Source organism: Odocoileus virginianus, chromosome 5 (genome assembly GCF_023699985.2).
Source record: "Odocoileus virginianus isolate 20LAN1187 ecotype Illinois chromosome 5, Ovbor_1.2, whole genome shotgun sequence".
Classification (NCBI taxonomy): domain Eukaryota; kingdom Metazoa; phylum Chordata; class Mammalia; order Artiodactyla; family Cervidae; genus Odocoileus; species Odocoileus virginianus.
Genome location: NC_069678.1, coordinates 82756786 through 82781233, shown reverse-complemented (window position 1 = coordinate 82781233; position 24448 = coordinate 82756786). Strand labels below are relative to the sequence as shown.

Below are 24448 nucleotides of genomic sequence, written 5' to 3'. Positions count from 1 at the left end.
CAAACTGGAAACCTCTTAAAGAGATGGGAATACCAGACCATCTTATTGTCTCCTGAGAAACCTGTATGTGGGTCAAGAAGCAACAACCAGAACCAGATGTGGAACAACTGGTTCTAAATTGGGAAAGGAGTATGACAAGGCTGTATATTGTCACCCTGTTTGTTTAACTTATATGCAGAGTATATCATGTGAAATGCTGGGCTGGTTGAATCACAAGCTGGAAGCAAGATTGCCAGGAGAAATATCAACAACCTCAGATGTGCAGATGATATCACTCTAATAGTTGAAAGCAAAGAGGAACTAAAGGGCCTCTTGATGAAGGTGAAGAGGAGAGTGAAAAAGCTGACTTAAAATTCAACATTAAAAAAACTAAGATCATGACATCTGGTCCCATCACTTCATAGCAAATAGAAGGGGAAAAAGTAGAAGCAGTGACAGACTTTGTTTTCTTGGGCTCCAAAATCACTGCAGATGGTGACAGCAGACATGGATTTAAAAGATGCTTGCTCCTTGCTCTGACAAACCTAGACAGTGTATTAAAAAGGAAAGACATCTCTTTGCCAACAAAGGTCCATATAGTAAAAGCTATGGTTTTCCCAGTAGTCATATATAGATGTGAGAGTTGGACCATAAAGAAGGCTGAGCACTGAAGAATTGATGTTTTCGAGTTGTGGTGCTGGACAAGATTCTTGAGAGTCCCTTGGACAACAAGAAGATTAAACCAGTCAATCCTAAGGGAAATCAACCCTGAATACTCATTGGAAGGACTGTTACTGAAGCTGCAGCTTCAATATTTTGGCCAACTGGATGCAAAGAGCCGACTCATTGGAAAAGACATTGAAGCTGGGATAGATTGAGGGCAGGAGGAGAAGGAGGCGACAGAGGGTGAGATGATTGGATAGCATCACCAACTCAATGGACATGAATTTGAGGAAACTCTGGGAGATAGTGAAGGACAGGAAAGCCTGGCGTGGTGCAGTTCATGGTGTTGCGAAGAGTCAGACATTACTTAGCGGCTAAACAACAACCAGAGGAATTGCTGTTTGGGAAAAACGCAATCTATGGCAAACCATAGGCAAGTCCAGAGAACAGGAAAGAGTAACCTGCTTTTTTAGAGGAAGGGGAACTTGCTTTTACTGGGGAAGCTGGGGTGGAAATTTGGGAGCTGTTGCTGTGATGACCAGAGAGTCCATTGGAGGAAGCTGGGAGTCCGGAGTATAGAGGCTTTTCATTGGCTTTACTGCTACAGCCTCTGATTGGCTGGGCTATCATGGGGTGGAGAGTTTTCTTCTTCCTTCTGGGTAGTAGAGGCACCTTTCTGTTGGAGATCTGGTGTAATCTCTTCCCATTTGGAATAATTGAGGCTGCATGGCAGATTTGTGACCACATGGACTGTAGCCTGCCAGGCTCCACTATCCATGGGATTCTCCAGGCAAGAATATCGGAGTGGGTTGCCATTTTCTCCTCCAGGAGGTCTTCCTGACCCAGGGATGGAACCCTTAGTCTCTTGTCTCCTGCATTCACAGGTGGGTTCTTTACCACTAAGTACCAGGGAAGCCCTCCAATTTGAGCAGGATTCTTTAATTCCACAATTCATTCATCAGTTGAGGAGACATTTATATTGCTTTCACTTTTTGGCTATTGTGAATAACACTGCTATAAACATTTATATTCAAGTTTTTGTGTGGACATAAAACTTTTATTTCTCTTTGGTTTATGTATACCTAGCAGTAGAATTGTTGAGCCATATGGTAACTCTTTATTTGCCCTATATTTGTTCCTATATCTGAGACACTCCCAGGCTGTTTTCCAAACTTGCTTTACCATTCTGTATTCCTATTAGTAATGTATTCCATTTTTCCCCATGCCTTCCACTCTTAGTATTTAAGATGAATGACAGTGATGTCAACCACTTGCTTTTCATTTTTCAATTATGGTATTGAGAAATAATACAAAATAGAAATAATACAAAATATTAAGTATACAATTTTTTTCATGGCAAAATATAAAAACTTACCTGAGCAACCTTTCACTTTATTTCTTTCCTTTGTCTTAATTAAGTGACCTCTTGGGGATGGAATGGCGCCATACTCTTAATGACAGCCTATCAAGTACATCTTTTTTCCATATGAAGGAAAGAATGTCATACAGCAAATGACTTAATGGTCTTATCCTGTCCAAAGGTCTGAGGCACATGTGAGTATTGTAGGCCCGCTTTCATAGAGAATCGTGTCTTTTTTTTATTATTTGAACTTCCAAAATTGTATTGGATTGTAAAGCAAATCCCAGACATCAAATCATTTTGCCCATAAGTATTTCAGTATCATCTCGAACAATAAAGGACTTTAACAAAAGATAGCCAGAATGTTATTACCTCACATTAGTTATTTGTTGTCCAGTTGCTCAGTCATGTCTGACTCTTTGTGACCCCATGGACTTCAGCAAACCAGGCTTTCCTGTCCTTCACCACTTCCCAGAACTTGCTTAAGCTCATGTCCATTGAGTCAGTGATGCCGTCCAACCATCTCATCCACTGTCATCCCCTTCTCCTCCTACCTTCAATCTTTCCCAGCATCAGGGTCTTTTCTAATGAGTCAGCTCTTCTCATCAGGTGATCAAAATATTGGACCTTCAGCTTCAGCTTCAGCATCAGTCCTTCCAGTGAATATTCAGAGTTGATTTCATTTAGGACTGACTGGTTTGATCTCCTTGTAGTCCAAGGGACTCTCAAGAGTCTTCTCCAAGCACCACAGTTCAAAAGCATCAGTTCTTCAATGCTCAGCCTTCTTTTTGGTCCAACTCTCACATCCATACATGACTACTGGAAAAACCATAGCTTTGACTATACAGACCTTTGTCTGCACATTAACTATAATTCCTTAATTTTTTCCAATACCCAATTCATAGTTCAGTTCAGTTCAGTTCAGTTCAGTTGCTCAGTCGTGTCCACCTCTTTGCAACCCCATGAATTGCAGCACGCCAGGCCTCCCTGTCCCTCACAAACTCCCGGAGTTTACTCAAACACATGTCCATCAAGTCAGTGATGCCATCCAGCCATCTCATCCTCTGTCGTCCCCTTCTCCTCCTGCCCCCAATCCCTCCCAGCAATTCATAGTTACATATCCCTAATTAGTTTAAATTTGCATTTCCACAGTTTTTTTTTTAAAATCTGGATCCAAACAGGGTTCACACATTTGGTTGTTTTATCTTTTAATTATTTTTATTCTAGATTAATTATTTTTTATAGCTCATATTTAGATAAGTAAGATAATCACAAAATAATGTAAAACAGTATTTAGTAAAGCACTGAGTAGGATATGATCAAATATGAGGCATCGAGGTTTCTAGTAAGGGCTTCCTTCACAGCTCAGTTGGTAAAGAATCTGCCTGCAGTTCAGGAGACCTGGGTTCGATCCCTGGGTTGGGAAGATCCTCAGAGAAGGAAATGGCAACCCACTCCAGTATTCTTGCCTGGAGAATCCCATGGACAAAGGAGCCTGAGAGACTACAATCCATGGGGTCGAGAGAGTTAGACATTACTTAGCAACTAAAGACAGAGGTTTCTAATAAAGTCTTCATTGACCCTGTTGGTAGATATATGATATATAAGTTAGAGAACCAGATTGACTATATTTGAAGCTCTGGCCCTACCACCACAGGCTTTGTAATCTTTTGCAAGTGAATTTAATATTTGTTTTTATTAAAGTTATACATGTGCATAGTTCAAAAAGACAATTCTACAAGACTTGTTACCAACAAAAATGAACAAGAAAACCACTTCCTCATTACCACCAGTACTTGATTTCCTACCTCCAGGAAACATTTATTTTCAACTCTTTTACCCTAATTTGTTTGATATTTACCTCCAGATCTCAAGGCAACCTAGTTATATTGCCATTCTTGATATTTCCTTTTAAAATTTTAATTTAATTAAAATTTTATTTTATTGAAGTATAACATTCATTTTTGATATTTCTGTTTTGAGTATTAACTATTTCTGTGGGCTCCTAGGTGGAGCTAGCAATAAAGAATCCACCTGCCAATGCAGGAGATGTAAAGAGACGAGTGTTCAACTCCTGGGTCAGAAAGATCCTCTGGAGGAGGACATGGCAACCCACTCCAGTATTCTTACTTAGAAAATCCCATGGACAGAGGAGCCTGGTGGGCTGCCGTCCATAGGGCCGTAAAGGATTGGACATGATTGAAGCAACTTGGCACACATCCATTTCTCTAATGGAAGATGAAGGTTTAGTACTCTGTCACATTCACTGCAGTCTTCCAAAGTGGCACAGTGGTAAAGAATCTGCCTGCCAATACAGGAGACACAGGAGACATGGGTTCAATCCCTTGATTGGGAAGATCTGCTGGAGGAGGAAATGGCAATCCACTCCAGTATTCTTTCCTGGGCAGTTCCACGGATAGAGGAGCCTGGTGGACTACAGTCCACGGGGGCACGAAATGTCAGACATAGCTGAGCAACTGATCGCACACACAGGCACACTCACTGCTCCTGCACTACAGATGTCAAGTCCATACTTCCGTTCTCCTAATATAGTTAGAAGAATGTTCAGTCTCAATAGTATAGCCATGAAAATGCTATTCATAGATACCATGATTACTGTCTTTTCAGAGAATACTTTATTTTTCTTGAAGTCAGTTACATTCATGCCTTATATTTTACTTAGTTTTCTATGTATTGATCAATAATTCAACTCTGCACCCTTCCTCGGTTGTATAAATCTGCTCTCCATATGTCCAAACACATTAGATAGTCTATTAGTTTCGTTTTCTTGAAGAAATCTCTCTAGGGGCCTTCTGACTTGCACTGCTCTGGACTATTTTCTCTCTATCCCTGCTGCCCTGCATGACCTTGCAGTCTCCCTCACCATCCTTTTTTGGTATATCTCATTTCCTGGAGTCCATTTTTTTAAAAAAATTTATTCTTCATTTACTGGAACACATCCTCTGATAATATCCTGAGAAAGGATGCATGAGAAATAAATTTTTGAGACTTTGCCCATATGAAAATTTCTTTATTTTAATTTCATATTTAATTGATAGTCTGGCTGGGTATAGAATTCTTGGTTGGAAATTATTTTCCTCAGAATTTTGAAGATGTTGCATCACATACTTTAGGCTTTCAGTGCTTTTCTTGAGAGATCTGAAGCCACTCTGACTTCTAAATTACTTTTATAAAACCTCTTTGCTGTTGTTCTCTCTGGAAATTTGAGTGTTCTGAAATTTCATGATGACATACTTGTTGGAGGGCTATTTTCATTTTGTGCTATAACTCAGAGGGCCCTTTTAAATTAAAAAACTCAAGTTCTTTGGTTATGGGGAAATGTTATTTAATTATTTCTGTGAGTATTTCTCCCTTCTATTAAATATTTCCTTTCATTAGGACTTCCATAATTCAATTATTGTGTTTCCTAAACTGGTGCTCTAATTAAACAAACAAACAAAAAAAAAATTTTTGTCTCCCACATTCTATCTTTGTCTTTTGTACTATATTTCCTTGACTTATTTTTTAATCCTTTCTATTTCTGCTATTATGTTTTTAATTTCCAAGAGTTATTTTTTGTTTTAATTCACTGAATGTACCTTTCTTTTAGAAATGGCATCTATTTCGTGAATAAAATATTTTCTGAGGATTTTAATGATTTTAAAAAAACTTTCATTGTCATATGTGTTTTCTCATTTTCCACATTGCATTTATTTTTCATTTGTTTTGGTTTCTATCATCATATTAGATACTTTCTTCTAATGCCTTGTGGTCTTGGCTGTCAGCCTACACTTAAGAGAGAGGTTTCTTCTTTTTACTATCTTCTCTCCTACTTCTAGTGGTACCTGGTGCTGCTAGTGATTGAGACTTTGGGGAGTTCTGTGGTATATTTTAGGATATATTTCAGCTTTTCCCACTACTACTGTAGGATTCACCTTTCCTGGTTTTGCTGAGTAAGTTCCACTTATTTATCTGCTTTCCAAAACTTCTGTTGCTGATGTCTCTTCTCCATTCTCTGTTCCTGTGTACTTCTGATTTATAACAAACAAATGACCTTTTCTGTCATTTGGAGGGGTTTGGAAGGGAGCGAGGTGTATGTGTAATCTAAATCAAGGTTCGGCAAACTATGGCTTTTGCACTAAACCCAGCTCTTTCCTATTTCTAAGGCACCACGACTAACACTTTCCAGGTCACTGAAGTTCCGAACTCCATCCTATCATCTCACTCTCAGTCTTAACACACACCTAGTACCATTTTCAGTCCACCTTCTATTGCACCAACAGGTGTTTGTAAGTGGTGCCACCCTTTCCCCCTTTCCCCACCCTTTTAGAGGGCAGTTGGTGGTATAAATCTAGCTACTCTCAGACTTCCTGGTCTGCCTGTGGGTGCTGATGCCCCAGGGGGTGTCCTGACCCTGATACTCAGCCAAGTGCCTTTTGTCTCCTGGATGACATAGCAATTTCTTCTGCAATTTCATGGTGACTCGCTTTTTAAAAAGCGAGATGTGTCAAAGCCTTTTTTGAAAGTCTAAACAGGTTGTATCAACTAGTTCTTTTAGTCACATGCATTTTTACCTCCTAAAAGAAACCCTAATATATTATTTAAGTACAATTTTACCTTCCTGAAACCACACACCCCTTAGTTTCCATGCTTCAGTGCCTCTCCTTCAGTGTTCTCACATGACCAGCACAGCCTGTCCCATGAGTTTATTTCACACCAGCTCACATACCCTCTCCTTCAAGTCTTCCCAGCTTCTCCCAGAAAAAAATCTCCCTCTTGTCTCTTAACTCCTGGGGCAACTTCTCTAGAGGCTTGTAATATAGTTATTTATATCTTTGTATTCTCCTCCTGATGGTTCATAAATTCTTTCATGTCAGAGACCTTCTCTAATCTTTCCATACAGTCTCTTGAGTTTGGAAGAACTCTGTATATGTTTGATAAATTAATGACATAAACCTAGGGAGAGACTTCTTGAAATAAGTCTGCTAAGTCAACAGCCTCCACTTAACACACTCACAGTTCAGTCCCACTAAAGTTACAAATGCCTTCCCAGTGAGTGATTTGGCAGTATCTTTTCATTCATCAGCTTCTTCCTCCTCTTTGCCACATTTAGATACTCCTTTTTACCAACAATTCTTACCTCCTCTGACTTCCTCTGTCCTGCTACTCCTATCTCTAATTATTTTACTCATGTCTCTTGCATATGCCACAGTCTTCTAAATCAATGCATGTGTTTCATTTTCTGTCCTTGGGCTTTTTGTTTCCTCTATGTGTCTTCAGGAATCCCATTTCTCTATGTATCTCAGGAATCTCCAAAACTTGTTATGTTTTGGGGATGTTATGTTTGTTTGGGGTTAGGGTTGAAAGGGAATAAATCGAGGGGCTCAGACTAGGAGTTAGCTTTCCTCAGAATCTAAGCAATGGATAGAGTAGAACGAGACACAGGTAGCCATATGGCTATTGAAGTATCAGTTTTGCTGATGGAACAGTGAATACCCAAAATTGAGAGCTCTTTCATGAAGTTAGATTGGAAAACACAGATTAGACCCAGCATCCAAGTGGGGCCTTCTACTTCTGAGATTTAGACTCTCAGGGTGAGTTGTGCTTGGAGCAGCTTATTGGGAAGGCAGAAAGTACTCCAGGGTATTAAAGCATGCAGGCTGGAAGGTAGAGGAAGTGAGTCCACTCAGACTACAGACAGCTCCAAGATAGCAAGAGATTTGAAAATGAGAAACTCAATTACAGGCCAAGTCCCTGGGAACTAAAAGCTAAATCTCAAGGTCTCATGATGCATGGGATAGCTGACTGCACCAAAAGAATATTCTGGATCCAAGGCAGCTCTGGTGTCTTGTCCTCAACACAGTTGTGACTCTTCGCTGTGATGCTCTACCACTAACATGGGCCCCGAAGGCCCAGCATCAAGTCCAGTCCCTAGCCTCCCAGCTCTGTTCTTATTTGCTTGTTTGCTTGTATTTCCTGCCAACAGCCCCAGCTCTATGCATCCCAACTCAAGTCTGTAAAAGGTAGAACCTGTCTGCATTTTAGATGGATGATCAGTCTATGGATTGCCTTCTCATGGATCAGGTGCTCACTTGTGATCCAGTTGTCTGACCAGAGGAGAGGCAGGGTCATGTGGCTTAGATGAAGGCTACTCCCATTTAAGCAAAGATCAGCATCTATATGCCCAAGCCCAGAATATAGATATATATAATCCTCCTTCTTCCTAATCTCTTTCACATGTCCTTCAAGTCACTAGCCCTATAAATATTCCCTTTTAAACATTATTAGCATCCATTGGCTTTTGTTTTTTATTTTTGTTGCCACTGCCTTGGTTCAGGCCACCATCATTTCTCATCTGGAATGTTGCGTTCTTTTCTACCAGTCTCCTGGCCTTCAATCTCTCTCTGTCTTTCTCTCCAATCTACCTTTTACTGTGTTGCCAGAACAGTCAGTTTAGTTCCTGCATAGCAGTGAACGTTTATGTTTAAAAATATAAATCAGATCAGTTTCTCCCCTAGTTTTAAGCGGGGGCTTCTCCCTGCTATTGAAACACAGTACAGATGTCTCACTGTGGCCTCTTACATAAGGGCTCCTACAGATCTGGCTCCTGTCTTCCTCTCTGACCCCATGTCACACCCACCTTGTGTTTTTCATGCTCTGTGTTCCAGCAATACTGGCCTTCTCTCTGCTTCTTAAATGTGCCAAGATTGCTATACTTGCTTTCCTTCCACCTGGAACTCTTTTTCCTTTGGTCTTTTCTTGGTGGATTCCTGCCTTCCAGTCTCAGTCATTTGTCGCCTCCTCAGAGAAGTCTTCCCAAAACACCCAATCTAGCATTGCCTGTGCTTCCACCTGTGATCACTATTACATCATTGAATATTCTTCATGCCACTTATCCCTGTCAGAAATTATTTTATTCACTTATTTACTGTTTTTTTTCAATCTTCCTGATTAAAATATAAATTCCTTGAGAATAGGAGCATTTTTGTTCTTCTTTACCATTGTATCCCTAAGTCTGGTATATAGTAGTTGCTTAATTAATATGTTGAATTAATGAACAATGAAAAATCCCCCTTATTTCCATACCTATACATTATACTTAGCTTCCCCCCTTCAGCTTTCAGTTCAGTTCAGTCACTCAGTCGTGTCTGACTCTTTGCAACCCTATGGACTGCAGCACACCAGGCCTCCCTGTCCATCACTATCTCCTGGAGCTTGCTCAGACTCATGTCCATCGAGTCAGTGATGCCATCTAACCATCTCATCCTCTGTCATCCCCTTCTCCTCCTGCCTTCAATCTTTCCCAACATCAGGGTCTTTTCAAATGAGTCAGTTCTTCACATCAGGTGGCCAAAGTATTGGAGCTTCAGTATCTGTCCTTCCAGTGAATATTCAGGGTTGATTTCCTTTAGGATTGACAGCTTTGATCTCCTTGCAGTCCAAGAGACTCTCAAGAGTCTTTTCCAATACCACAGTTCAAAGCATCAATTCTTCAGCACTCAGCCTTCTTTATGGTCAAACTCTCACATCCATACATGCCTACTGCAAAAACCATAGCTTTGGCTAGATGGACCTTTGTCAGCAAAATAATGTCTCAGCTTTATTGAGTTATTATTGACAAATAGCATTGTGTAAGTTTAAGGAGTACAATGTGATTGTTTGAAAGATGTATATAATGTGAAATGATTACTACAGTAAGGCTAGTGAGCACATCCATCACCTCACATAGTTACTTTTTGCATGTATGTGTGTGGTGATAACATTTAATATCTACTGTCTCAACAAACTTCAAGTATACAGTATGGTGTTATTAACTATATAATGCTTAGCTTTATATATGTTTTTATTTTACCTGTTAGGTTATAAGCTACATGATGGAACAGTTTTTTTTTTTCCATTCATTCATTCATTCTTCCATCTCTAGGGCATACCTATGGTGGCTAGCAGAATATATGTGTTGAGTGTGTGCCATGACAGGTAGTACCTAAAACATAGCTTATTCACCCCATAATATGACTTTGGAAGCCACTCCAATGACTGGAAAGACTGGGCCCTGTTCTCCATCCTCTCTTAATATTCTTTTTATCCACTTCAGAAACCAGACACAGGAAACATCTGACCATAATAAAAGGTTTCTAGTCAGTTCTAGGTTTCCTCACTGAACAAAGTCATGTGTAGCAACGCTCTGTTGTGCTTCGGTCTGGAATTCTGTTTGGCCACTTGCTTAGCACACCACATGGCTGCCTCTGGCCTCAGAGCCTGAAACAGCTGGAGCCCGGGCTGCTTGAAATAAAAATGACATTTTTGTTAGCCTGAGAGGCAGAAGTCTGGATATTCTTGCTCTGCTTCTTGCAAAACAAACTTTTCAATTTGTTGAATACTGAATTTTCCCTTTAGCTGTCAAAATGGTTTATGGCTCAAATGATCTTACATCCTTCAGAATAAACACAAAAAAAATGAATGGCCAAACTGATTCTCAGATCTCTGCCTTAAATGCTCAAAGCAATATCCATCCAAATTACACAAAACGTGATATATGTCTCTGACTTCCTCCTGAAGTTTCTGCCCTCTCACTTGCATCTTCTGCAGTTTAAAGACACACACTCTTGGGAGCATTCACCACTGGAAATAGTATTTACAAAAACTCTGACTCTTTCCAGTAAGACTGTTATCTGTTTGGTGCTTGCTTCTTGCATATCCTTATCATGCTTTATTTCTAAGTGCCAACTGACATCTCTGCTTCCTTGGCTGGAAGGCAAAGACCAGCTCCTATCTGCTGGATAGAATAGATCGGATAGGATAGATTAGATAGACCAGTTCATATCTCTGGTATCACCAGGCCTGGCACATAATGGGCCCCTGATAATATTTGTGAGAAGGAAGGAAGAAGAAAATAATTGTTTAAAAGCTGGTCTAAAAAAAAAAAAAAAAAAAAGCTGGTCTATTTAGGAATTGAGGTTACTAAGGTATAGTTAAGTGTCATGAAATGTAAGGAAAGGGAAAAGCCAAAAAGCTTGTCGGCACATACAGTGAATCAGGAAGGTGATCAAGAACCTGCCATCCTTTTGCATTGGTACCAGTGAGTTAGAGGTTAAAATCCTAGAGCTGGATTAGGAAGTTTGTTCCTAACTTTTTTTCCCTCTGATAATAACAAGTTACATATTCACTATAGAAATTTTTCAAAACTGCAGGAATAAATATCATCTGTAATTCTTTCACCCAGAGACAACCGTTGTTCACATTTAAGTTTCTTTTTTTTCCTTTTACTCTTTAAAGTTTTAGTCTTTTAGTTAACATGTAGCCTTTTTTCTTTTAGAAAAAGATTGAAAACTTTGAAAGAGATTATTTCAGAACGGCTTGTGTGTACAAAGACAGTAAATTGCAATTGGAAAAATACTTGTCAACTGCAATAAAAATTTGAGATGGTGTTACTGTTGCTCACCTGGGCAGTCAGCTTCTCAGAAAGGCTTTGCTAATCTCCTCCAGGTGACTGTGATCCCTCACCTAGAAAGCGCTTGAGGCCCTTTCCTTATTCCCCCTGCACTGCTTCGTGGGAATGCTTTCATCTCCCAAGGATGAGGCTGGGCTTGAACCTTTGAATCTTTCTGCTACAAGGACATTTCAAGGTTGACTTGAATTGAATGAGAATCTCTGTGCAGAATAGATCTCTCCCCTCACCAGTTTGTGAAATATCACTCAGATAACATCACCTTTGAAAGGAAGCGAAGGAAACAAACATTCCTTTGTTTAATGAGCATATTGACCACTTTCTGAGTGTCAGTCAGTGCACTTGACATCAAAGCCTCAAAATGAATAGACAGTCCTTGTCCTCAGGGGACGTGCAGTTTAATGAGAGAAGAGCGAGAGTAAAGACAGGATTATAAGGCACTATGACAAATGCCATAATAGCATGCAGTGATGGCCTAAAGAGAAGGGGCAGAGTTGACCAGAGAAGGCTTTAAGAAGAGGAGATGATCTGTTTGGGTCTTAATAGAAAAGTGAGAGATTTTCTATGCAAGTGGGCAGAGAAAACAGTATATCAGATGTCTGAAAACATGAAGGTGAAGATCTCTTTGGAAAAATAGAAACAGTTTAGCATATCTGGAACATGAGGTATATTACAGGTCATAAATTAGCCAGAATGGTAAAGACCTTGAAGGTCAGAGCTTGGACTTTATCTTTCAGGCTAGAGGAAGCCACTAAAGCATTTTAATCAAGAGCAAAGAGGTGGTCAGGTATACTTTTTAGAAAAATCATGCAGCAGTATAAAAGATGATGGCAGTAGGCTAAGTTGGAGGTTTAAGTGTGGATAAGGGAGCTATCAGAACACTCCCAGCAAAAGAAGGATTGGCAGATATCCACAAAAGGCAAAGGTGGTGCTAGTGGTAAAGAACCTGCCTGCCAATGCAGGAGACATAAGAGATGCAGGTTCAATCCTTGGGTCAGGGAAGATCCCCTGGAGGAGAGCACGGAAACTGCAGTATTCTTGCCTGGAGAATTCCCATGGACAGAGGAGCCTAGTAGGCTGGCAAAGAGTTGGACACAACTAAGTAACTGAGCACACACCGGGTGTTATGTTGGTAACATATCAGTGAACAAAGCGTCCATAGTGTCTGTCTTTATGGAACTTTTAGTCTAGCAGTGGGACAGATGTAACTTCCAGTTTTGGAACTCTTGTGTCAGATTTCCATGTACAGTACAAAGAAAATGACATACACCTGAGATCTGAAGGATCCTGCTGGGGTGGGATGCTTCCTGGGGTGCAGATGCTGTTTCTATAGGCAGCCAGCTAGCATTCCTTTGTAGTGACTGAGCCTTTTGAATATGATCCTTTTTGAGTCTGGAGTCTCTGGGGTTATGTTGGGCCTTAAATTGTTTTGGTGTCCCTTGTATTATTAATTTGCATTTATTGAGCTATGTGTTGGCTTTATGCCATCATTTGTATTGGCTCCTGTTGTAGGAAACAGCCATAAAAGATCCACAGTTATTTATCATGTAATAGAGATGTTGTAGAAGTTAATAGTCTTCAACATGGTGTAGCATCTCCATTTGTTAAGACCTATAAGAGGAATTTCTTTCTGATCACTATATAGTATTTGCTTTTCTACTTCTGGTTGCTCTGAGGCACCCTCTCCAATCCTGCTTCAGGTCTCCCCACAGGATACCCTCTGCCTGGAATGCCCCTTCCCTTCTTGTTGGGTTTAACCTCTATGTGTCCTACATATCCATCAGCTTGTAGTTCAGGTGTCACTTCTTTAGGGAAGCCTTACCTAACCAATATACACTCCCCTTCCAAACTTTTAGTGCTTTTCCCGCACTCTTTATTGTTGTTGCTTTTATTTCATCAGTTTTCAGTTGAATGAGTTGTTGTTGGGTAACTTTTTTTCTCTTAGACTGATGACAGGTCCATGAGGCTAGAGATCATGCATTTTTTTGTGTGTCTGGATCACAAAGCCATAGTATAGTATCTTGCGTGTAGTAGATGCTCAATAAATATTTACTGAATAGTTGAGTAAATGAATGAATGAATATACTGTGAGCCCTCAGTCTTGTTCATTTTCTCCTTTATTTAGCTGTTTGGGAGCTCACTTAGACTTCTTTGATTCGACCTGTGGTGTTTGGTTAGGTCCTCATGGCATGTATTTTGTGCACTAACATTCCCCTGACTATATAATATTTTTCCTTCCTTTGATTTCTTCACTTTTAAAATTCCAGTGTATACTGTAAATTCCTGTAAGTCACCTGATGCCTTTTGGGGGAGGAAATAATAAACAATTGGATATAATAATAGGAAAAGAAAGTAAGTCAAAGGAAAATGTTGGTGCCCTTAACCAGATGCAGGAGGGAAGTTTTCTTTTGCTTTGTTTTAATTTAATTTTCACTGTGAGAAGGAAAAAGAAGTAAATTTGTCCCCTAATTTGGCAGGAAATGCGTCTGAAGAATTTGGGCCATGTCTCTGCCCTGAGATGTTCCTCCCAGTGGCAGGAGGCTGGGGCTGGGCTCAGCAGGGCCTCCTGGCCCAGTGGATGGGTGGGATGGACCTATGGAGGCTATCTGTGCAACTGATTCCAGTCCTGTTAACCTTTCCTTGGGAGAGGGTTTGGGCAATGCCAGTGAGAGCTTGCTTTTTTTTGTTTGTTTTTGTTTTTACCGTAAGAAGGAGAAAGAAATGAACTTGTCCTCTTGTGTTGCAGATTCAGTGGTTCTTTCCTTTGACTCCGCGGGACAAACACTAGGCTCAGGTACCAATCCCTCCCCCTCTGTCATCCTTTCTGCTCTCAGTACTGGCCACAGTTGAAGTGGAGCCTAATGAGGTGGGGGAGGGGGTGTCTGGGGAGGGCACTGGAATATCTTAATATTGTGGGAAGATCTCAAGAAGCTTTTCTAGGGACCCATGGTCTGGGAAGCAGCAGTGGGATGCAGTATCCAGAGGACTTCGCCAGTTGCTTTAAACGTGTGCAGCAAAGAGTTTGCAGTAGATGCTCCTTCCTCATTCAGGGTGGTCCAGGGTCATAGAAAAGATGTCTGTTTCCTCTGCACACATCCTGTCTCAGAGAGAGATGGGCAGAGACCCAAGCTCTGGGCATGCAGGAGCAGTGGACCATCAGGGTCCCCAGGAACATGCTGGGCTGGCGAGAGCATCACAGCTTCTTGAGAACACACACCCTGTTGTAGGTTCACAGGCACACCCCGTATAACTCAAATACATGCCTCCTGTGTGTACACCTCCTGTGTGCAGGGGCACGGTACTGTGCACACATGCTGAAGCGCTCCCATGCTTCCGTGCGTCGACAGTGCAGGACGCAGAAATCAGCACACCCACCGCTTTGACTCAGATCACCCAGGCTTAGTGGAGCCCAGCTCTCCCCTGTCTCAGGCTGTCTGCCTGCCCCACAGCACTCTGCTGTTGGCAGTGAACAGAAAGGGAAGACACTGATTCTTCAACTTGCTGCCATTGCATCCATATGGGAGCCCCAGAATGACTTTACCTCATGAGGAGAGCATCTCCATGCATCAGGTCTTAAGTTTTAGTTGAAGATGGTGGTCCTTTTACCATAGGTGCTGCCTGCGAGTAATAGGGAGACTTTGCTGGCCTGTTAAAGGCAATTAACCCATTTTGCTGTGGTTAACGGCAATAGATTGATGTTTTACAATGCAGCCATGAGGTTCAGGCTGCTGTAGCAATGTGGACGAGGGGAAGGACGATCAGAGAATATAATCTCAGCTACCACTCTTCACTGAGGGCCTGCTGTGTGCCAGCACTAAAAACACCAAAGCCAAGTGCTTTGCACACTTCTTGCAAGGTAGATAGTAAGTACATCTCTAATTATAGATAAAGAAACCTAATACTCAAAGAGTCAAAGTACCCTGGCCAGGGCCACTCATATCTGTCTAACCCTAGAGCCTATACTCTCTGCCTTGCCATCTTGCTGTCGCATACCTTGATACTTGATACTCCACTGAAATGCTTTAAGACTGAACGGACAGATAGAAAGAGTTTTGAAATAGGCATAAAGTTGTGTCAATTCACATAGAAAAAGATGAATCAATTTTATTACATTTATTATAATTTATTACATTACAATTTTATTACAAAGTAAAACTTCTGTTAATCAAAAGATACCATTAAGAGAGTGAAAAGGCAGAGTGAAAAAAGATATCTATAACATAAATAGCCCACAAAGGGCTTGTTTCCAGAATAAAGAGCTACAAAGATCAATGTGAATAAAGAAGCAACCCTGTATAAAAACAAGCAAAAGACCCAAATAGGCCCTTCACAAAAGAGGAATCCAGATGGTCAATAACCCAATGAAAAGGTCTTCAATTATATTAGTACCTAGGGAAATACAAATTAGCATTTCAAGCACAAGCTGGAATCAAGATTGCCAGGAGAAATATCAATAACCTCAGATATGCAGATGATACCACCACCCTTATGGCAGAAAGTGAAGAAGAACTAAAGAGCCTCTTGATGAAAGTCAAAGAGGAGAGTGAAAAAGTTGGCTTAAACTCAGCATTCAGAAAACTAAAATTATGGCATCCAGTCCCATCACTACATGGCAAATAGATGGGGAAACAGTGGGAACAGTGACAGACTTTATTTTTTGGGGCTCCAAAATCACTGCAGATGGTGACTGCAGCCGTGAAATTAAAAGATGCTTGCTCCTTAGAAGGAAAGTTATGACCAACCTAGACAGCATTTTAAAAAGCAGAGACCTTACTTTACTGACAAAGGTCCGTATAGTCAAGGCTATGATTTTTCCAGTAGTCATGTATGGATGTGAGAGTTGGACTATAAAGAAAGCCGAGTGCAGAAGAAATGATGCTTTTGAACTGTGTTGTTGGAGAAGACTCTTGAGAGTCCCTTGGACTGCAAGAAGATCCAGCCAGTACATCCTAAAGGAAATTAGCCCTGAATATTCATTGAAAGGACTGATGTTGAAGCTGAAACTCCAATACTTTGGCCCCTTGATGTGAAGAACTGACTCATTTGAAAAGACCCTGATGCTAGGAAAGATTGAAGGTAGGAGGAGAAGGGGACGACAGAGGATGAGATGGTTGGATGGCATCACCGACTCAATGGACATGAGTTTGAGTAAACTCTGGGAGTTGGTGATGGACAGGGAGGTCTGGCGTGCTGCAGGCCATGGGGTCGCAAAGTCAAACATGACTGAGCGACTGAACTGAACTGAACTGAGTTACTACTGCACAGCTACCAAAATAGGGACACTTGAAAAGCCTGATAAAAGGTTGATAAGGATGTGATGCAGTGGAAACTCAGAGTCTCTGCTGTCAGTGGTTAGGTTGATCACAACCACTTTGGAAAAAACTGTGGTAGTGTCTAGGTAAATCTGAATATATACCTACCCATGACCTGGCATTTCCTTCCCTAGGAAATATATTCCCTGCATAAATAGATAGTTACATATATATATATACCAGAATATATGTATAAGATACATGTGTAAGAATCTATCTCTGTCATTGAAAGCAGCTAAAGGCCTGGACATTTAGCAGCTATTTGAAGACTCTGAAATATAAACAGTAGTAGACAGATTGGAGGAAAAAACTAGAATTAGAAGTACTACCACACTGGCAGTGGATTTCTCATTTTTCCTCTGGTATCCCATCTCATGGACTCGAGGCATCCCAAAACCTGAGCACAAACAGAGTAGACATCAGGGCAAAACTGGAGAGAATTCCAGAAGACCTCTAGTTATGGTTCTGGTTGGGAAAGGAGCTCTAAGGCTCGGATAGAGGGGGGCATCCCAAAGGTCATTTTTTCTGTTTTCTCATGCCTTAATCCCCAGGCAGTCCCTGAGTGGTGATGATGGCAGTGCCCAGTAACAGCAGTGGGGCTTTCAAGCACCTAAAACTGAGGAAAGGAAATATTCTTCTTTGATCAAAACTTCCTTTCTGAAATCCCAAGAGGGTGGGAGGAAATCCAGTTGCCTTTTCTCTCTTGGCCTTCTTGTTGCTTGGTTCCAGATTTGGGTACAGTTTAGGAAACGTGTGGCAGAAAGTGGTAAATAAAACCTCAGCTTTTGGGCCAGAGGATCAAGAAGGTGAGGCCCAATAAACTGGAAAGTGCAAGGAGATGGCAGAGAGGAAGGAGCTCAGGAAAGTGACTCCATAATGTATGTGAACTTCTGGGCTAACCCTGAGCTGTGCATGTGCGCGTCTGATTCCAACCAACACACCAAACATTTAGAGAACTGAGCTAAGGGATGGACCAGACTAGACACTGGGTAGTGTGCACAGAGGACACACCTGAATAGGCTTTGAAAATAGAACTGGCATTGAAACCACAACTCACAGAAGGCTGGTCAGAACTTGTCACCTAAATCCAACCTGGCTGATTGTCTGGTGAAACAAAAATATCAGCATTCTCCACTGGATTTAAATCAGACCTGGGTTTAAACAAGATTTAAACACATTTCACAATATAATATTCAAAATATATAAGACACAATCTAAAATTAATTATCATATGAAGAACCAGGAAAATCTCAACTTGCCTGGGAGAGACAATCAATAGATGCTGATGCTAGGATGATGTTGAAATAATCTGACAGACTTTAAAGTGGCATTTATACAAATGCTCCTGGACGCCTTTCTCCATCTCTTCCATCTGGCTGTTCCTGAGTTAAATCCTTTCTTAATAAACTGGTAATCTTGTAAGTAAACTGTTAAAAAAAAAATGCTCTCAAAAGTAAGGATAAATACTGTTGACATGAATTTAGATAGAAAGTGTTAGCAGAAAAAGAAAAAAACTTGTATATATAACCAAATGGAGATAAAAGAAAAAAATACAATAATTGAACATTTAAAAACTCTGCTGAATAGGCTCAATCACAAAATGGAGATGATGAGCAAAGAATCAGTAAACTTGAAAATAAAGCAGTAGAAACTATCCAATGTGAACAATAGAAGAAAAAATGTCAAAGCGGTTGAACGGTGGCTCAGTAACTTATGGGACAATGCTGGAAGGTTTACTGTCTGTGTCATTGGAGTCCCAGAAGGAGAGAAAGAGTGCAGTACAGAAGAAATGTTTGAAGAAGTAACGGCTTGAACTTCCCAAATTTGGTGCCCAAGTAGGGTTTATCCTGGGAATGGAAGGCTGGTTCAACATTGAAAAGTCAATCAGTGTAATCTACCATATTAACTGTTTAAAGAAGAAAAACTACATGGTCATGTCAATTGATAAAGAAAAAGCATGTTAAAATTCCACACGTACTCACGATAAGAATTCTCAGAAAACTTAGAAGGGAACTTTTTCAATCTGATATAGGGCATCTCAAAAAGCCTACAGCAAATATCATACTTTATGGTACAACTGCTCTCCCCCTAGGATTAAGAACCACTCCTGAAAGTCCTAGCCAGTACACTGAGAAGAAAAAGAATGAAAAAGAATGCAGATGGGAAAAGAACAAATAAAACCAACCCTCTTCATCGGTGACATGGTTTCCTACATAGAAAATCCCAAGGAATCTGTTTTTAAATGCCCATCAGCAGACGAATGGATAAGGAAGCTGTGGTACATATACACCATGGAATATTACTCAGCCATTAAAAATAATTCATTTGAATCAGTTCTAATGAGATGGATGAAACTGGAGCCCATTATACAGAGTGAAGTAAGCCAAAAGATAAAGACCATTACAGTATACTAACACATATATATGGAATTTAGAAAGATGGTAACGATAACCCTATGTGCAAAACAGAAAAAGAGACTCAGATGTATAGAACAGACTTGTGGACTCTGTGGGAGAAGGCGAGGGTGGGATGTTTCAAGAGAACAGCATCGAAACATGTATATTATCTAGGGTGAAACAGATCGCCAGCCCAGGTTGGATGCATGAGACAAGTGCTCGGACCTGGTGCACCAGGAAGACCCAGAGGGATAGGGTGGAGAGGGAGGTGGGAGGGGGGACCAGGATGGGGAATACATGTAAATCCATGGCTAATTCATTTAAAATAAATAAATAAATAAATAAAATAAAAACAAACAAAAAAAACTGCTAGAACTAATAACTGAGTTTAGCAAGATAACAAGATGCAAAATCAGAATGCAAAAAATTAATTTGTATTTCTGTATACTAGCAATGAATAATTGAAAGTCAAACGTTTTTTAAAAACTGAAAACAAATCATGGTCCCCCCCCCAAATAAAATGCTTATGTATACATATGATGAAATGTGCAGGGTCTGTATGCTAAAATCTGTTTGTCCCCCATATTTTCTTCCTTACCTACAAAACGATTCAAGCCACAGACCTCATCACCTTGATTGTTCCTCTTCCTCACCCTTTCCTGCCTTTTCTGTCTTCATGGTGTGTCCTTCTTTTGAGCATCACTGTCCAAGGTACCATCTTCTCCCCTCTTAGACAAGTAAACATCTCTTAACTGGTCTCTCTGTGTGCACTGGTTGCCTCCCAGTGGTCCATTCTCTATGTTGTAGTCAGAGTCATCTTTTATAAATGTGAATCAGATCATATCTTGTTCCACCTGAAATCTCTCCAGTCCAAATGCTGTTAGCTACAGTGTCCTACTCCAATTTCTAATTATCTCAACACTTTCATTTTTGTTCATTTGTCCCCTCACTGCCCTCAAGCCACATTGGCATTCCTGCCATTCCATGGATATGCCAGGTTCCTTCCTGCCCCAGGGTCTTTGTACTCACTTTTCTTCTGCTTCGAATGCTTTTATCTTTTACTTTGCATATTTGTCTCAAATCTGTGTTCAAATATCACCTCTGCAAGAAGGCTCTCCCAGAGCACTTTATCTAGTCTACTCTCTTGATCTCCACCCTTTCTCTAAGCAGATATGCCTTTATTTCTTCTTAGCTGTCATCCTTCCTTCAAATTACCTGCTTATTTACCTTCCTTCAAATTGTTTATTTATTTACCTTATTTAGTTATCCTCCCCCCACCCCCCAACTAACATGTAGGCTTCATGTGGCCAGGGACCTTGCCTTTCCTGTTCATGACTGTGTCCCTGGAACCTGGAACTGTACCCAGCACATAATAGGTGCTCAGGAAATATTTGTTGAAAGGAGGAAGAGTAGAAAAATAGAAACATTATTTAGGACACAATAGGACATTGTCCAGTATCCAATGGCATGTCCATACAGTGGAGTACTGTGCAGCCATTAGAAATGATGGTGCAATTTTATTTTTATTGGCATAGAAGATGTTGAGGGTATTGTTAAGTGAACAAAATAGGAACAAGCAGCATGTGTATTGAAGGTACATGAAAGTAAAATTATATATGCATATTTACACATATATTTGTGGAAAGAGATTTCTGGGAAGATACCAAAATGTTTGCAGCAAATAGCTTTAGATAATGGGAGTTTTGAGTGATTCTTACTTCATTCTTTTTTAAGTTTTTTTTATTTGGATTTTTATAGTTAGCTTGTGTTATTCCTAAAACTGGGAAAAATAAAATTATTTTTGTTTGGAGAGAAGGACTGTATCTGTGCTTAGTGATTATTTGTATGTATCCACCCAATGGGTGGGGCTTCCCTGGTGGCTCAGATGGTAAAGAATCTGCCTCCAATGCAGGAGGCCCCTGGTTTGATTTTTGGGTTGGGAAGATCCTCTGGACAAGGGAATGGCAACCCACTCTAGTGTTCTTGCCTGGAGAATTCCATGGACAGAGGAGCCTGGAGGGCTACAGTCCATGGGGTGGCAAAGAGTCGGACACAACTGAGCAACTAACACGTACACACCCACACATGCACTAGACAGTAAGCTCCAAGAAGTTTCAGATACAAACCGCAGTGAGCCATTTTTTCTATTTCCTGTCCCAGCTGCCCTTTTGACATGCTGTCATTCAAAATCTTGCTGCTTAGCAGAGCATGCCTTGGCGTAGTCTGGGCATACTTGATATCATGAATAGAATTGAATTTACTGTCTGCTCAGCTCTAGGCATCTGTCTTCCTTCCCAGGACAGAGGAGAGTTGGTGCATGGCCTTTCAACCTGTGTTGGGATGGGGCTTCTACCTGCCAGGGGAGGCCCCAGGCTGCTTGGGTGGAGGGCGCACAGGCAGTGAGGGCCTCGTCTTATCAGGACCAGCTCGCTAGGCCGCTGTCCTCCCCCATACCAGTGTACACCCATCTGAGACTGGGCTTCAGTTGGTGAACTTCTAACTTACTTTACTGGGTCAGTTAATTTAGTCCAGGTCAGTGAATTTTTGCTGTGTTTATTTTATATAACTGCTTTTCCTATTTTAGTTTGTCTTTGATTAATTGATCCTACATTATGATTTATTTTCCTGACTTTATGTGGGAGCTGTTTGCACTTTGGCCAGCCCCTCTTGGGCCTCCGTGGGACTCCCATGGTTCATGTGTGGGCGTGGCTCGGCCTTCTGACCCCACCCTGGAGCCAGGAGAGGGAGGTGGGCGTAGATAATTGCTCTCATGGCAGCTCTCCTAGTTTGAGGGTCTGCTTTTCTTATTTCCTCAGAGAGTCAGTGTAGCATAATGTAAAGACAAGAAGCTGCAGTCAAACCTGGGTTGGTTCAACAACACCCCAGCTGGTCCATGTAACTGGTTGGGGATCTTGAACATGTCATTTCTTATCTCCAAGACTCTGCTCCCTTCTCTGTAAAATGAAGAAAATACCTACCTTGTAGGAGTTTTAAGAGTTAGACTGAGAGTGTAGGTGAAAGTTCTGAAAGCACTATGAATTCATAGTAGATGCTCAATAAATAGTCGTTCCCTCAGTTCTTCCCTTTGTCTGGCATGTCCCACAGTCCATTTGCAACTGTTGCCAACTTCCTCCTCCACCCAAGCCAGGACATACATTACTTATGTTTAATATAGCCTGTGACTTTTATTGGAGGCTGTACAGTGCCTTTTCTTTAGAAAAGAGGGATCTATTTTGGTTAGGATAGGTCCTCATTCCATTTACCCCTAGGCCCTTTGCACTTAGCAATTCATCATAGCTCAGAGACTGGAGCCAAAGACCCCCTTGAAAACAGATCTGGCAGCAGAGTTCTTCTCTTATGTGCTTGGACTTTTCTTGCCTGATGGCCTGTCCTGCTTTTCTGACTTTCGTGCATTCTAATATGAAGTGCTGCAGTTTTCTGATAGAATCAAGGCCATGTTTTTATCCCTTATACTAAACTTCATCTACTTCAGTAATATTCCTCAAGCTGGCCTTCCTGGGGAATATTCATTGCTGTCATCAGCCTAAGCATCTGCTTTGTTTTCAAAGCACAGTGACCACGCATGGGAGTTTGTGGTGGCTCTTTACAGTGATCAGAGGAGGTGGGTCACTAGGAACTGAAAGGGCCAGTCGCACAATTGGCTCACAACGCGCACCTGTATTCCCTGAAAGTCCATTTTGGGGCTCAGTGGCTTGAGAGTGGGGCTGGAGTGGGCCACTTTCTTTCCAGGAGCTCCCCCTTCATCCTAGAAGAGAATATTACTGTGTAGTCAGTACCCCAGCCACTTATACATGACAGCATAAGTAGAAGGTGATAATATCTGGACCCCCCTGCTAAGATAAGCAGGAGGGGACTCAGGGTTATTTAGACAGGGAATTATGGAAACATTTTTAATTTCCTTTACATTATACAATTATGATAAAATAAAATGCCAAGTGTTATGGAAAGTATTAAAATTTCAAATTGCTGTAAAACAAAAATATTTTTAAGTTTTTAAGTTAAAAACTTGAGCTTGTTTCAATGTTTATCAATTTTTATCTTGGCATTTATGCCTCTCAGGTGGTCAGTTTTCATAGTTTCTAAATATACTTGAAGAGAATAGCATTCTCCATTTGTCAGGTGTAAGGTACTCTGTTTTTCAGCTAGTTCAAATTTATTTATTCATTGTTCTGTTCAGATCATCTGCTTTCTCACTGACTGTGTGAGCCTGGTTTTTCAGTGGCCTATGAGTTTCCTGTTATGATGACAGGAGACCCGTTGTGTCATTCTCCTTGTAATTCTTTTAATTTTGCCTGATAGAGACATCATTAGGTACATACACACTTTAGTGCATGGCCTCCTTTTGTCTACATCCAATTTCTGAACCTTCTAGGAGTTTATATGAGTTCAGAACATGAACTTACTGCTTTGAAATGGCAATGGAAGAGTTAATGGTTAATTTTAAGACTTGAAGCATTTGAACAGGCACTTTATATATTCACAAGTCTGACTTGGTACAGGTACAGGAAGAGAAGAACAGAGACTTGCATCATTCATGCCACTACACACCTGGAGCCAGGCAAGGGACACACATGCACGCCTTGGTTAGGGGTTTTTATAATGCCGGGCTCTCTGGCCTGGCTGAGGCATGCAGCCTAAACCACCAGACTAAACATCTCTCCTTCATTGTGCAGCTGTGGTATTCCTGCTCTGACACCTGCGAGGAGAGGACCTTCAGCTGTGTATGTACATCAGCATGTGTTGTGTCTGGTGACTTGAGAGTCCCAGGGTCTTCCATTCTCATTACAGATTTGGCATCAGATGACTGCCAGTGAGAACTGGGCTTTACTGCCAGCTTCCCCCGAGGTGAATTTTCCCTGAAGAGTTGGTACACTCAAAATAGCATTTCCATTGTGTAAGCTGAATTCACATGCTACTTCAGGAACATGTTTGTATACAGTGAGATATTCTGGGTGAAAAGTGGTACCACTCATTAAGGCAGGGCATCCAGGAGGAGGCTATGCATGTGGTGAAAATGAACTCTGTGAGGCAGCCTGAGTTTCAAGTCACTATAGGTATCAAAGTGGAGATGTCAGCCAGATGCCCAAGTCTGGAGCTCAGGAGAAAGGGTTGGGCAGGATTGAGAGATTTGGTATTGGTGCAATGGAAAGATCACTGGGGCAGGCTAAACTGAACAGTTAAGTATGGTGAAGTCTAGACCAGATAAGAAAAAAGTGAAAAAAGGAGGAGAAACAACTGAAAAATAGACAGACTATATGGGAAAGAAGGG

General features: G+C 41.0%; 1 protein-coding gene across 5 annotated transcripts in view; it reads left to right on the top strand.

Annotated features, from left to right (window-relative positions):
* Positions 1-24448, top strand: part of ST3GAL3 (ST3 beta-galactoside alpha-2,3-sialyltransferase 3) — a 205343-nt gene that overhangs the window by 77019 nt on the left and 103876 nt on the right. For 3 of the 5 annotated variants that reach the window (XM_070468296.1, XM_020914738.2, XM_070468293.1), the window contains exon 3: positions 14197-14244. The exons of 1 other annotated variant lie outside the window; for it this stretch is intronic. In XM_070468296.1, coding sequence (XP_070324397.1) covers positions 14197-14244 — 48 coding nt within the window. Of the gene's footprint in view, positions 1-2061; positions 2197-14196; positions 14245-24448 lie in introns of all 5 variants that reach the window. One more of the 5 variants, XM_020914741.2, reaches the window with a different exon arrangement.